The sequence below is a fragment of the Mastigoproctus giganteus genome, chromosome 10 (assembly GCF_048544385.1).
Source record: "Mastigoproctus giganteus isolate SK-2022 chromosome 10, ASM4854438v1, whole genome shotgun sequence".
Classification (NCBI taxonomy): domain Eukaryota; kingdom Metazoa; phylum Arthropoda; class Arachnida; order Uropygi; family Thelyphonidae; genus Mastigoproctus; species Mastigoproctus giganteus.
Genome location: NC_143584.1, coordinates 27,848,151 through 27,861,563, shown reverse-complemented (window position 1 = coordinate 27,861,563; position 13,413 = coordinate 27,848,151). Strand labels below are relative to the sequence as shown.

Genomic DNA, 13,413 nt, shown 5'->3' with positions numbered 1-13,413 from the left:
TCAATGAGGACATCCCAAGGAATGCAAGATGCTGCTTCTACACAGAGTTGAGGATTAAGGTATTTAGGTGCTGAAACATTTGACTATTTTGTTGTCAGGGATGTTGAAGTTTGGCACCTGCAATGACCATGTCAAAACTATGGGCTGGTGATCAGACAGGAAGAATGCGATGGGATCATCCTCAGCTGTGCATGGTGTTGAAGCAAAAGCGAGATCCAGTAGGTTCAATCCCCTGGTGGGGTTCTCATTGACCCGTATCATGTTGATGGATTCGAAGAACTCGCAGAGCCTGATAAAGAGGTGATGTCGGTTTGGAGGCAGGTTAAAATCACCACAAACAAGGCGTTGTGCAGACGGACGCCAATAAGAGCCAATTTCCCTAAATCTTCAATAATTTAAATTGTAGGCCCTGGGGGAATATACACAGATGCGATATCAATGTGGCTGGAGTGGAAGCGTAGCAAGACTATAATCGCTTCGAAATCTTCAGTTGTAGTTGAGGTCGAATTCTCATATGACAATAGGGAGGTGTTGTACAGTATGGCTACTCCACCGCCTCTAGATTGCTCCCTGGATGCAGACAGCATGTTGTAACCAGCAATAGCTGAGCAGAAGAGTGTATCTTGATTAGGTTGAAGCCACGTTTCTGCAAGGCAGACCACATCAGCGACCTGGGAGAGGAAGATCTGTTCTGCTGAATCTAGTTTGTTCCTAATGGACCTGATATTTTGGAAGTACACCCTGATGACGGGTGTTCGACGAACTTCCGTCCTGATTGGAGGTGTTCTGAGTTGCCGTGTTCGAAAGCGAACGGCTCGACGTCCTGACGAAATATGGACTGGTATTTTATGGGGTCCATCACCTTGGGGGCTCAGGATACGCGTATCATGGCGGAGTGGTGCCTTAACGGTGGGGTTTGGCAGAGGAGCAGTGGTACGAAAGGAGGACTGTTGAGATCTTTGGTAAGTTTACCTTACCCCACTTTCTTTCTTTCTTTTTTATTTATTTATTTATTTTTTATTTTTTTTGCTGTTATGCTGCTTCTGTATTCTACTGACGTAATTAGTTGTTTTTTTTTTCTATTTTTATTTCTAAGAATGACTCTGCTGTTCAGAAAATTATTTTTATTACTAAATTCATATTGTATTATTCTACTTTATAGTTCATACTCCATATTAACACTTTTCAGAATTAACAGAAAATTGAAAAGTGCAATGAGCAGTCACTAGTAAGTGGCACTGACTCATGTTCAAATTCATTTCTTTGTTCATAAGTTTTGAAAGACAAATTGACAAACTTAAGAAAAAGAACGGCTGAATTGCAAAGTTTTGGTGGAAGCAGTCCTAAACAGGACAAGCAAATTGATTAGTTTGGCCTCTTTAGGACTGCCTTTGTTCAAGAATTATCCTTGTACAGAAAATCTGTTCATGTTTCACTCTTCTGGCATGAATAAAGCAATTTGCTTGTTTCTTTTAATGTTTCAACTTTAGACAGTCTGAAAATAGCTCTCCAGTCCAACATACCTCATATCCTGCAGTCAACACCTAGATATGTGAAGATTATTGTATGCAAATTGATTACACCAACAGTTTTAAAATCTTCTACTTCCATTTTGGAAGTTGCTTAACATAGCATACTTTAAAAAAAAAGCTGTGAATTAGGGTTGAATTTGAAAGTGTCTGCAATTCTGCCCAGACAAGATAGGAGGGAGTATATGATGAGAGCCTTGTTGATCAATTCGGCCCTGGAAAGATTGTGCAAGGCTCAAGAGGTAGAATTTTTTTCAGCCTGGTCTGTACTTCTTAATAGAAGGGACTGCTTCTACAGGGATGGGATACACTTAAATAGAAAGGGTGCAAGAATATTTGCTGATGCTATCGAGGCAGTGCTAGGTGGGTCGGAAAACTGCTAGCTTGGGGGGGGGGATACAAGGACTAATAGATTAACAGCAGCCACTGGCAGAGGTGAAAGTGATTCTTGTACTGCTTCTATTGGAATGAGCAGAAGCCTGGAAAACAAGATGCAGGGTATTTCAGAAAGGCTGGGAGTCATTGTGGTACAAGTAAACACATGGGTTGTGTTATGTTAGGGTAGCTAAGAAAATGAACAGGTGCATGTATACTTGCGTGTACACCAATGCTAGGAGTTTGGTAAATAAACTTGATGAATTTGAGGTATTGCTCAAAGCATCAAAGGCAGATATTGTTGGGATATCAGAGACTTGGTGTCACACAGATATAAGGAATGCAGAACTGGAATTTGGGGAGTACAATGTCTACAGAAAGGATAGACAGGATAGGAAGGGAGGAGGGGGTTATGCTATTAGTTAAGAAACACATCAAATCCAAGGAAGTGAAGCCAGTCAACATCGCTGGACAGTGCAGTGTCGAGTCAGTTTGGTGTGACATAAGCATTGGGAGATAAAAATTGAGAGTAGGAGTGTGCTGTAGGCCTAATGACTCTGATGAGTATAATAAGAAACTGTGCAGGGAAATAGAGTGGGCCAGTAAATCAGAGAGTCTTATAATGGGGGATTTTAATTTCCCAGATATTGACTGGAATTTGTGGGTTGGTCACTCATACACTAGCAAGGCTTTTGTGGATTTATTGGATGATTGTTTTCTATACCAGCATGTTCGGGAGGCAACTAGAGGGAGTAATACTCTTGATTTGATTATCAGTAGTGATTCTTCATGCATTAAGAATGTGCAGATACAGGAACCACTAGGTGGCAGTGATCACAGTGTGCTGAAGTGGGATTTACTCAAGGAGGTAACTACCATCAGGGGTAAAGGGAAGGGTTATTGCTTTCATAAAGGTGACGACGATGGTCTAAGACAGTATTTAAATTCTATACAGTGGGACCAACTGATGATGTTACCAACAGAAAACTCAAAATGGAAAGCATTCAAAGAACTTATCTTGGAAGCTACTAGGCTTTACATACCAACTAAGAAATATTGTTCCCGGTTCAGGCCTAAATGGATGTCAGATGAACTAATGAGACATATGGCAGAGACGAAAAATGCATGGGATACATATAAATTAACATGTGACACAGAAGCCTATGATAGATATAAGTTGATCTGTAACCAAGTTACAAAGGAGGTTAGGCAGGCGAAGGCAGATTACGAGAAATCTTTGGCAAGAGATGAAAAAAAAAACAGCAAGGAGATCTTTACTTATGTAAACTCTAGAAGGAAGGGGATGAATCAGATTGGTCCACTTGATATCGATGGATCAACTGTTGATGATCCTGCTCGGGTAGCTAACAAACTAAATCAATATTTTGCATCTACATTCACACATGAGGAGTTATTCAAGAAGGGGAATGCCATAGATGAAGTAAACACTGGCAGTGAGCTAGATGATCTTGTAATAATTGAGAGTAAAGTGGAGGAGAAATTGTTGAAGATAAACACAAGAAAGGCACCTGGGGTGGATGGGATCTATCCAGTTATGTTAAAGGAGGCAGCAAAACAACTAGGCAAACCCTTAGCCATAATTATGAGAGCATCCTTGGACTCAGGGGAGGTCCCCACGGACTGGAGATGTGCAAATGTTACCCCAATTCACAAAGGAGGCTCAAAGGCTGACACAAGTAATTATAGACCTGTGAGTTTAACTTCTGTTCCAGGAAAATTAATGGAGGCACTGGTTAAAGAAACACTGCAGGATCATCTAGACAAGACTTCAGTTATAGCTCGGACACAGCATGGTTTTTTTAAGGGGAAGTCTTGCCTAACCAATTTGATTGGATACTATGATGCAGTCACAAAAGAACTGGATGCAGGGAATAACTTTGATATTATATACTTGGATCTTAGAAAGGCTTTTGATACTGTTGCACATGGAAGACTGCTGCACAATTTGGAGCAGTGTGGCATTGGAGGCAAATTGCTGATATGGATAAAGGTGTGGTAGAGAGTGGTAATCAATGGACACTGCTCATCGTGGATTAATGTAATTAGTGGAGTCCCTCAGGGTTCAGTGTTGGATCCATTATTGTTTTCTGTATTTATAAATAATATTGATGATGGTATATCAAGCTTAATGTCCAAGTTTGCAGACGATACAAAGGTTGGCATTGTTGTTAAGGACACTACTGATGCTATGCTGCTGCAACATGATCTGGAAAGGTTGAGCAGATGGGCTGAGAGGTGGCAAATGAAGTTGAACATTGACAAACGTAAAGTACTACATATGGGAAACAGCAAGCCCAGAGCAACGTATAAACTCTGTGGTACTACGCTGACAGTGGTAGAGAATCAAAAAGACCTGGGGATAATTGTGCAGGCAGATATGAAGTTCTCTGAGCAGTGCAGACGAGCTGGAAGAGTAGCTCATGGTGTCTTATCAATGATATACAAAAATTTTTCTAGCAGGGATGAGGAGGTGATTACTTCCTTGTATAAGGCAATGGTCAGGCCACACCTTGAGTACTGTATACAGGTCTGGAGGCCTCATTTTAAGGAGGATGTAGAGCTGTTGGAATGAGTACAAAGAAGGGCAACAAGATTAGTGAATGGAACAAAGTGTTGCTCTTACGAAGAAAGGTTTAAATTTTGCAGATTACAGTGTCTGGAGACTAGGCACCTGCGAAGTGATCTAATTGAGGTGTATAAAGCCTTGAATGGTTTGAGCATGCTCAGTGCTGATGGAATTCTTCCTCTTGCCCAGAACAATCATTTGAGAGGGCATAAATTCAAATTGAGAAAAGACAGATGTAGGATAGACTTGCGGAAGTTTGACTTTAGCCAGCGGGTGGTTGATTGGTGGAACGAAGCCTAAATAAATTTAAGGCTCAGCTGAACAGGTATTTCGAACGAACGGAGGGGTGAAGTGGAAGTTTTTTTTTTTTTTGGCTGATGCTGTATAAGCTTGCTTTCTTGCATCATATGCTTCTACTAATGCTAATGCTAAGCCAGAAGGATGATTCTAATTTAATCATAGGCATTTCTTTTTCTTCCAGGGTCACGGAGAGTCTAAAACAAGAGAAAATTCGGTTCTTTTGTTTAGTGAGGAAGTCTTTTTTTATTTCATTAATTCATGCATAAATCTATGGTGCAGAAATTCTCATTTGACATTTTTATCAATACCAAGGGGCACAAATTTCATCAATTGACAGATTTCTTCAATCCTTGAAGATCAAGAAACAGATGAAGCAATAAATATTTTGCAAGAGCTTACTAGATTCTATTACAAAGTAGAAAGAATTTATATACATTAGTTATTTTGAGTTCTCAAGAAGTGCACAAGAAAGCTTGAAATAAAACAAATTTACCCGAGTTAAGCATAGCATTTTAACTATTCACCATAGTAGTGCTGACTATGAGAGAATATTCTAGTGAATATTCTCTCAGAGTCAGAAAAATCCTAATTTTCTTGTCAGTGTTTTAAGACATACTATACTGATAAACAGTCCTGTGGCTGTATATTAATACGCTGAGTGATCACTGAATTATGACCACCTCTATGAAAACTGAATGCGACCGGATGACCATGTGAGGTACGAAAGTGCGCAGTTAGCCGACCTACGTAGCATAAATAAGGCGTCAGTGGTTCAGTAGGTAGTAAAATTCTGAGCATGATGGGTAAAAGGAAGGATTTATTGGACTTTGATCAAGGACAGATTGTGGGTGCTCGACGAGCTGGTTCCTCAATTTCCCAAATGGCTGAACTGATGGGGTGTTTGAGAGCCGCCGTAGTTAAAGTGTACCAGGAATGGCGTCAAAATGGTCAAACAATGACCCATTGGCAAAACTGCAAAGGTCAGCGAAAGGTTGATGTTTGAGGTGAGCACTGGGTCCGACGACTCGTACAGGTGAACAGGTGCAGCACTATTGAAGAGTTGACTACCCAATACAACATGGTCCAACCCGGAACAATATCTGGCATGACTATGCGTCGCACACTTGCACGTATGGGATATACCAGCAGATGACCCCTGCGGCATCCTCTCCTAACCAAGGTTCATCGGCATAAAAGACTTGCTTGGTACAAAGAGTATGCAAGTTGGACGTTAGAAGACCGGAAGGTGTGCTGGTCAGATGAGTCATGTTATTTACTCCACACCGTGATGGTCATGTACGGATTTGGTGTCAACAACATGAGGCTCTTGATCCATCATGAATGGTATCAAAAGTGGTGGAGGTGGTTGAACGGTGTGGGGCATGTTTCACTGGCAGGAACTTGGACCCCTGGTGCATGTTGAACAGTGTATCAGTGGTCTCCGCTATCGTCAACTGCTTGCCAACTGTGTACACCCCGCTATGTTACCCTTTTTCCCGAATAGCGATAGTGTCTTCCAAGATGGCAATGCGTCGAGCCATCAGGCACTTGTGCAGGAATGGTTTGAGGAGCACAGTTCTGACTTCCAGCATATTGATTGGCCTCCGAACTCCCCTGATGTCAATCCCATAGAGCAAATGTGGGACACTATGGAAAGGCATATCAGGCATCTGGCTACACCAATCAGGTGTAGCCAGATGCATTTCTTGGCAAATTACACACAGCTTAGTTGGCCATACCTTCCGAACGCTTCCAACATCTTGTTGAATCAATGCCACGTCGGATAGGTGCTGTACTGGGTGCAAAAGGAGGACCTACGAAGTATTAGGTAGGTGATCATAATTCAGTGATAACTCAGTGTATAGTATACATTACAGTCCTTTTGAAGGGACTGGCCCAAAGGGTGCTCTAAGTGGGAACCTCCCCACTTCTCAAGATGAATTATGGGAGCAGAGGAAAAGAGTACTATAAGCTCAGGCATTATAATGGGAGTTTACGGTGTGCGTGTGTGTGTTTAAAAAATTATACTTTAATAATTATTTTGTATTGTATGACATTTAGTGTACAGTAAGTTCACTTGTGATACAGTGCTTATTTATTTAATGCAGAGTGGTATTCCGTTCACCCTTGTACCTCAACCATCAGAAGTAGTATCACCTCCAAAAGACAGAGAAGGGAGATTAATAGCAGTTTACGACTTGCAGGATTGGTTCTCCAAGAATAATCAGCTTAATGTTGCTGCTTCTTACAAAAAAGAACACATTTATTGGATTATTCCACCCCCTGTTATTCATCTTACCAGGTCAATTGCAGGTAGGTTATGTTTAAAATATTTCAAGCCATATATTTTTAGCAACTAGCTAATACTTTCTAGTTGCAAATAAATAAATATATATATATGACATGTCTGTACATGCATAATAAGCACAACACTACAATAGATAACTCCCCAGTTTTTTGCCATATGAGAATACCATACATATCATTACCTGTAAGGAATGTGGGATGCAATATGTTGGACAAACTAGCACAGACCTGCATTTAAGATTAAATGTACACAAATTAAGAAATTTAGAGAAAGACCCACCAACAAAAAAACAAGAAAAGCTTCAGATAAATACACCCGTGAGATAGAACTAAAACACTTTCAAAAACACAAGTTCAGCAGTATATCAATAGCTATAGTAGGAAACCCTAAGAAAAGGGAAATCATGGAAGACTTCTTTATATTACATTATAAAACACTTTACCTTTATAGGCTAAACAATAGGTTTAATGGCAGGAATGTCACCTACAATGGCACCAGGCAATGCACAGAGTATTTCAGCTTACTAAAAATATATATGGCAACAGACTAAAAAACAATAAAGTTAGACAAGAATATTGAGCAATTAGACTTCACACCAGCTGGTATTTAAATAAACAAATTTCAATACTGCAACTAATACACTTTATTTACAATAAAATAAAATAAAATTACAAGTATATAGAATAAAAATGGAAATATAAGCTAAAACTGATGTGGCTTAATTTACAATAAAATAAAATATAATGATAAAATACCGTAACAACTGTAGCTTTCGGAGATGGCGATCTCCTTTATCAACAGCATACTTCTGCTGTGCTGCACATCCTTAAATAGCAGATCCACGGCACTCGTCACATGGTTCCTCAAGAATATGGTTGAAATTTCCCATTTGCGCACCGGAACCAGAAATGGCTCGGGAGCGCACTAGCTGAAACCGTTCATCTCATCCAAGAACAACGGTTTCAAAGAGGGGATGTAAGCGTACACCCCCTTTCTCTATTAATGGTATTGCTAGCTGCCCCAATACATAAACTGTCAAGCCGGTCCATTTACGGTCCCAGAACCCCTGTGCATGATCTGTGATGACAGCATCCTCCATGGAAATTTTATGTTGCTTCTCCCAGAAGTGTTCTACCATGGCAGACTTCCCGTAATTTGCGGACTTTATTGCATTCATATGCTCCCCCAGACGGTCTTTCAGTCATCGCCCCGCCTCACCCACATAACACACCTCACAAGCCGGGCATTTAATTTTGTATACCACCCCACTGTTGGCTTCTTTCGTTATGGGGTCTTTGACATGGGATATCACTGTGTGCAACCTCCATCCCGGGAGTTGCACACAGCATATCTGACACCCCCGAATTATTCGTGCAATGTGGTCTGAAAGGCCTGGATAGTAGGGAATGTATGCAGTGCTCACAGGGGTGAATGGCTCATTATGGGTGGACTCTGCTCCTCTAATAAATCTGTCCAACACCCTCTGGGGGTAGCTGCATTTCTTGAGGGCTGCCGTGACAAGAATAATTTCATTATCTTTATCCTTGGAGGTGCTACAGTGGGACCACACCCTATCTATTAAAGCCCTGACAACATTATCCTTGTGTTGGCTGGCTTGTGCCGAGGTATAATGGGTATATTGACCCCGGCACATGGGCTTTCTAAACACCTTGGTCTTGAGCCTACAACCATCCCTAATTATCAACACGTCAAGGAATGGTAGGGTCCCCTCTGCTTCCAAAGGGGAGAAGCTACTAACTACCTCAAGTACCTGATCCTCCCTCCCCTTTTGTATAATGGTATCGCATATTCGGTCGTGTCAGTCTAAAAGGCATTAGCATTAGTAGCAACATATAATACAAAAAAAAAACAAGCTTTTACAGCATCAGCCAAAAAAAAAAAAAAAAAAAAAATCCCATTTCACCCATTCATTTGCTCTAAAAGTTTATTCAACTGTCTTTCTTCAATATATTGATGAAACCACAAAATATTTGCCTATTGACAAAATTAACATAGAGATTAGACATAGATATATAAGGCCCATTGGACTAGCTATATGTGATTGAAAAATACAACAGCAGACCTGAATAAGATTTAACTCCCTTGTATATGCAAAGAGAAATATAAAGCATTTATAGATCTACATGAGCATTAGCAGAGGCATATGATGATGCAAGAAAGGAAGCTTATACAGCATCAGCTATATGGGGGGGGGAAACCTTCCCATTTCACCCATCCATTCTCTCCAAAAGTTTGCTTATTCTTCCTTAAATTTATTTCAGCTATCAACTTCCACATTGACCGATGGAAGTTTGTTCCAGCAATCAACTGTCCATTGGCTATAGGTAAATTTCTGCACGTCTGTTCTACAACTCTCTTTCCTCAGAGTGAATTTATGACCCCTCACGTGCATAATCTGCACAAGAGGCAGAATCCATTCAGTATTGAGCTTGCTCAAACCATTTAAAGCCTTATACACCTCAATCAGATCACATCGCAGGTGCCTAGTCTCCACACACTGCAATTTGCAGAACTTAAGCCTTTCTTGGTAAGCGGACCCCTTTGTTCCCTCAACAATCTCGTTGCCCTTCTCTGTACTCATTCTAGCAACTCTGCATCCTTCCTAAAATGAGGCCTCCAGACCTGTATGCAGTACTCAAGGTGTGGCCTGATCATTTCTTTATACAAAGGGATAATCACCTCCTTATCATTGACAAGACATCCATGACCTGCTGTGGCAGTCTGTCTGCACTGCTCAGTAAACTCCATATCTGACTGCACAGTTACCCCCAGGTCTTTTCATTTCCACTACCCTGAGTGTAGTACCACACAGTCGCTACATTTCTCTGGGTTACTGCTACTCATATGCAGTACTTTACATTTGTCAATGTTAAACTTCAGTTGCCACCTGTCAGCCCACCTACTCAACTTTTCTAGATCCTGTTGCAGTAGTGTACTGTCATTAGTGCTAATAACAGCCATGCCAGCCTTCGTATTTTCTGCAAACTTGACATTAAGCCTAATATATCATCTTTAATAAATACAGAAAACAACAATGGGCCCAACACTGAAGCCTGGGTACTTCAATAATAACGTTAGTTCACGAAGAGAAGTGTCCATTGAGCAGTGCTATTCTACTCCAATTTGTACAGCTGTCTTCCATGTGCAACAGTATCAAAAGCTTTCTTAAAATCCAAGTATATAATATCACGATTATTTTTTGTATCCAGTTCCTTTGTGGCCACATCATAGTATCCAATCAAATTGTCCAGACAAGACTTCCCCTTAACAAACCCATGCCGTGTCTGTACTATAACTGCAGTCTTGTCTAGATGATCCTGCAATGCTTCTTTAACCAGTGCCTCCATTAATTTCCTTGGAACAGAAGTTAAAGCAACAAGTCTGTAATTACTTGTCACCCTTTGATCCCCTTTGTGAATTGGAGATACATTTGCACACCTCCAGTCCATGGGGACCACATAATATCCCCACATAATATCTGTTAGTTTCTAATATGGAACGTTACCCTAGAGGGAATAGTTGGGTTAACACTTGTTATTGGCTCTTGGAAGCTGTGATTCCATAGCCTCCACCTCCCCATTTCTGCTAGTCTCTCTCTCTCTCTCTCTCTTTTTAATGAGAAACATTGCAATGAATTTGGAATAGCAGCCCTAATCCTTTTGAATACTTGAAAACTTATTTTGAATATTTTTCTATACATTTGGACCAAATTTAATTTCAACAGGTTCGCTCATGTATCCTACACCTGCTACAAATATTTGAAAACAAATATTTATGTTTGTTTACAGATAATTACATCTTAATTTATGTCTATTTACAGATAATTACACATCAGATTTTTCAAATTAATGACTGGCTGTTTAGACATTTTTCCCATCTGTTGCAACATCAGGTGAATACAGAACATCTAAGACATTTAAAATGTGTGGAAAGCTATTCAAAAATTCTTTTTATATAATGAGGAGGAGGAGGAGCATTTTCATAGAGTAATTTCCGGGTTTTTCTTTCATACAGAGCAGATCTCACCTTCATGATTACTTTTTTCACCTGTTTATTCTTTTCATGAGTAAGTTTGTTGAATATGCTTGGATTCTGGGTTTACAGTGGCTGTGAAGTGAATTTTTGAAATTTTGTAAAAATTAAAATTTTGCATGTAAAAATGCTTTAAAATATTAATCTATTTTTATTTTGACCCAACACTGGAGTAAAATTTCTGTCAAAAATCAAATGAAGTTCTACATAAAATCTCTGATCTTACAGTGTTAGAGAGCTTATTTACATTTCGGAAGTGAATAGATAAATATTTTGAAGTAGAAGAGTATGAAAATCAAGGGAGACTTTTTTTTTTTTTTTTTTTTCTGTGATAGCAGATGCTGCTCCTTTGCCTCATTCTACCATTTTAATGCTAATACAAATATCAGTAACCCCGTTATGGATTTCAGACGGTAGTGTACAGAGTTTCAAAGAGGGTTTGTTATTTCTCAGTGTATCTGCTTTAGAAGCATCATTTGTAACTAATATTGTGCAAACGTGGAAGAGCAGGGATGATACAATAGTTAAAAAGAGTGACAAACCATGAAAAGGGTGGTTACATCATCCTGATAGATGCTTCTTGTGATAGTGAGCTTGGAGATCCACTTAACAGCAGAATTGGCCATAAGTGGATCCTAGGCTGTGCAATGCAGCTTCTTGCTTTTTCTGTTGACAAAATGGATGCAAAATTTTGCTTGGAGTGACCTCTTATCTATCATTTTAGGTCTCTAGCACATTCAAAATAACTTTTTTCATGAGTAAGTTTTTTTTAAGAGTTATGCTGTACACTATTCAGTTCAGATATTGTTTTGTGTCTATTTTTTTATGTACATAATTATTATTTTGTGAGCAATATACATGTTTAATGTTATTTTTTCAGGCTATGGACAGGAAAGAGGTGAAATTTCTTGCAATGTATATAATAATCATCTGTCAAAGCCTCAAAAGATTATATATTTGGAAATTGTTCCATGGTTTTTAAGACTTTATTCTCATACACTGCAGATATTTAGTGATGGGAAAAAGATTATTCCAGGTAATTTAATGAAATTGTTTCAAAATCTAGTAGTTATAGAAAATTTTTAAGCTCCTGAGTTATGAATAGCTCTTAGGTCACCAGTTGTCATCAATTGTAGTTTATCACAGAATTACCCTGTAGAACAGATAACTGTTCCACATTAGTATGCACCACAATATCTACCACTAAACAGGTTTGTGAAAAGAAATTAGGTAATGAAAACATAATACTTTTTTTAAAATTTTGATTAATGTAACTTACTTAATGTATATAGCTTGATATTATATTATTAACCTGTCAATGTTTGTTTATAAACAGTTATAATGTTTCTTTTATTTATTCATGTAAATTTTTTTTTTTATGTTGAAACTTTTTTTTGCTGTTAAATTGTAATACATTCAGAAATTAAATGTGCTCCACTTAAGTTTGTTTGGACTGATATTAAAGATGACAGCTCCATTAGAGAAACATTGTTTACTAGTTTGATTGATTGATTTAAGAATTTTTGGCGCAAGAGCTACTACAGCTAAAATGCATCTTCTTTACTAGGACGTGGTGTCACACAGATATAAGCAGTGCAGAATTGGAATTCGGGGAGTACAATGTGTACAGGAATGATAGACAGGACAGAAAAGGAGGAGGGGTTATGCTGTTAGTTAAGAAACACATAAAATCTAAGGAAGTGCATCCAATTTATGTTGGTAGACAATGCGGTGTTGAGTCTGTTTGGTGTGAAATAAGCACTGGGAAAGGAAAAATGAGAGTAGGTGTGTTGTTATAGGCCTAATGAATCTGATGAGTATAATGAGCAATTGTGCAGAGAAATAGAGGGCCAGTAAATCAGAACGTCTTATAATGGGGGATTTTAACTTTCCAGAGATTGACTGGAACTTATGGATGGGTCACTCGCACACTAGCAAGACTTTTGTGGATTTATTGGATGGCTGTTTTCTACAGCAACATGTTCGAGAGGCAACCAGAGGGAGCAATAATCTTGATCTGATTATCAGCAATGATTATTCATGCATTAAGAATTTGCAGATAAAGGAACCACTGGGTGACAGTGATCACAATGTACTGATGTGGGAATTACTTAAAGATGTAACTACCATTAAGGCCAAAGGGAAGGGCTTTTGCTTTAGTAAAACTGACTAGAAAGGTCTCAGACTGTTTTAAAATTCTGTACAGTAGGATCAACTGATGATGTTACCAAGTTTGAATTCTAAATGGGAAGCCTTCAGGG

The 13,413-nt window shown here is 39.1% G+C and overlaps 1 protein-coding gene across 1 annotated transcript in view; it reads left to right on the top strand.

Moving 5' to 3' along the window:
• Nucleotides 1-13,413, top strand: part of PIG-T (phosphatidylinositol glycan anchor biosynthesis class T) — a 132,902-nt gene that overhangs the window by 90,467 nt on the left and 29,022 nt on the right. The window contains exons 7-8 of the mRNA XM_090382883.1: nucleotides 6,900-7,104; nucleotides 12,033-12,188. Of these exons, the coding sequence (XP_090239009.1) occupies nucleotides 6,900-7,104; nucleotides 12,033-12,188 (361 nt within the window). The remainder of the gene's footprint in view (nucleotides 1-6,899; nucleotides 7,105-12,032; nucleotides 12,189-13,413) is intronic.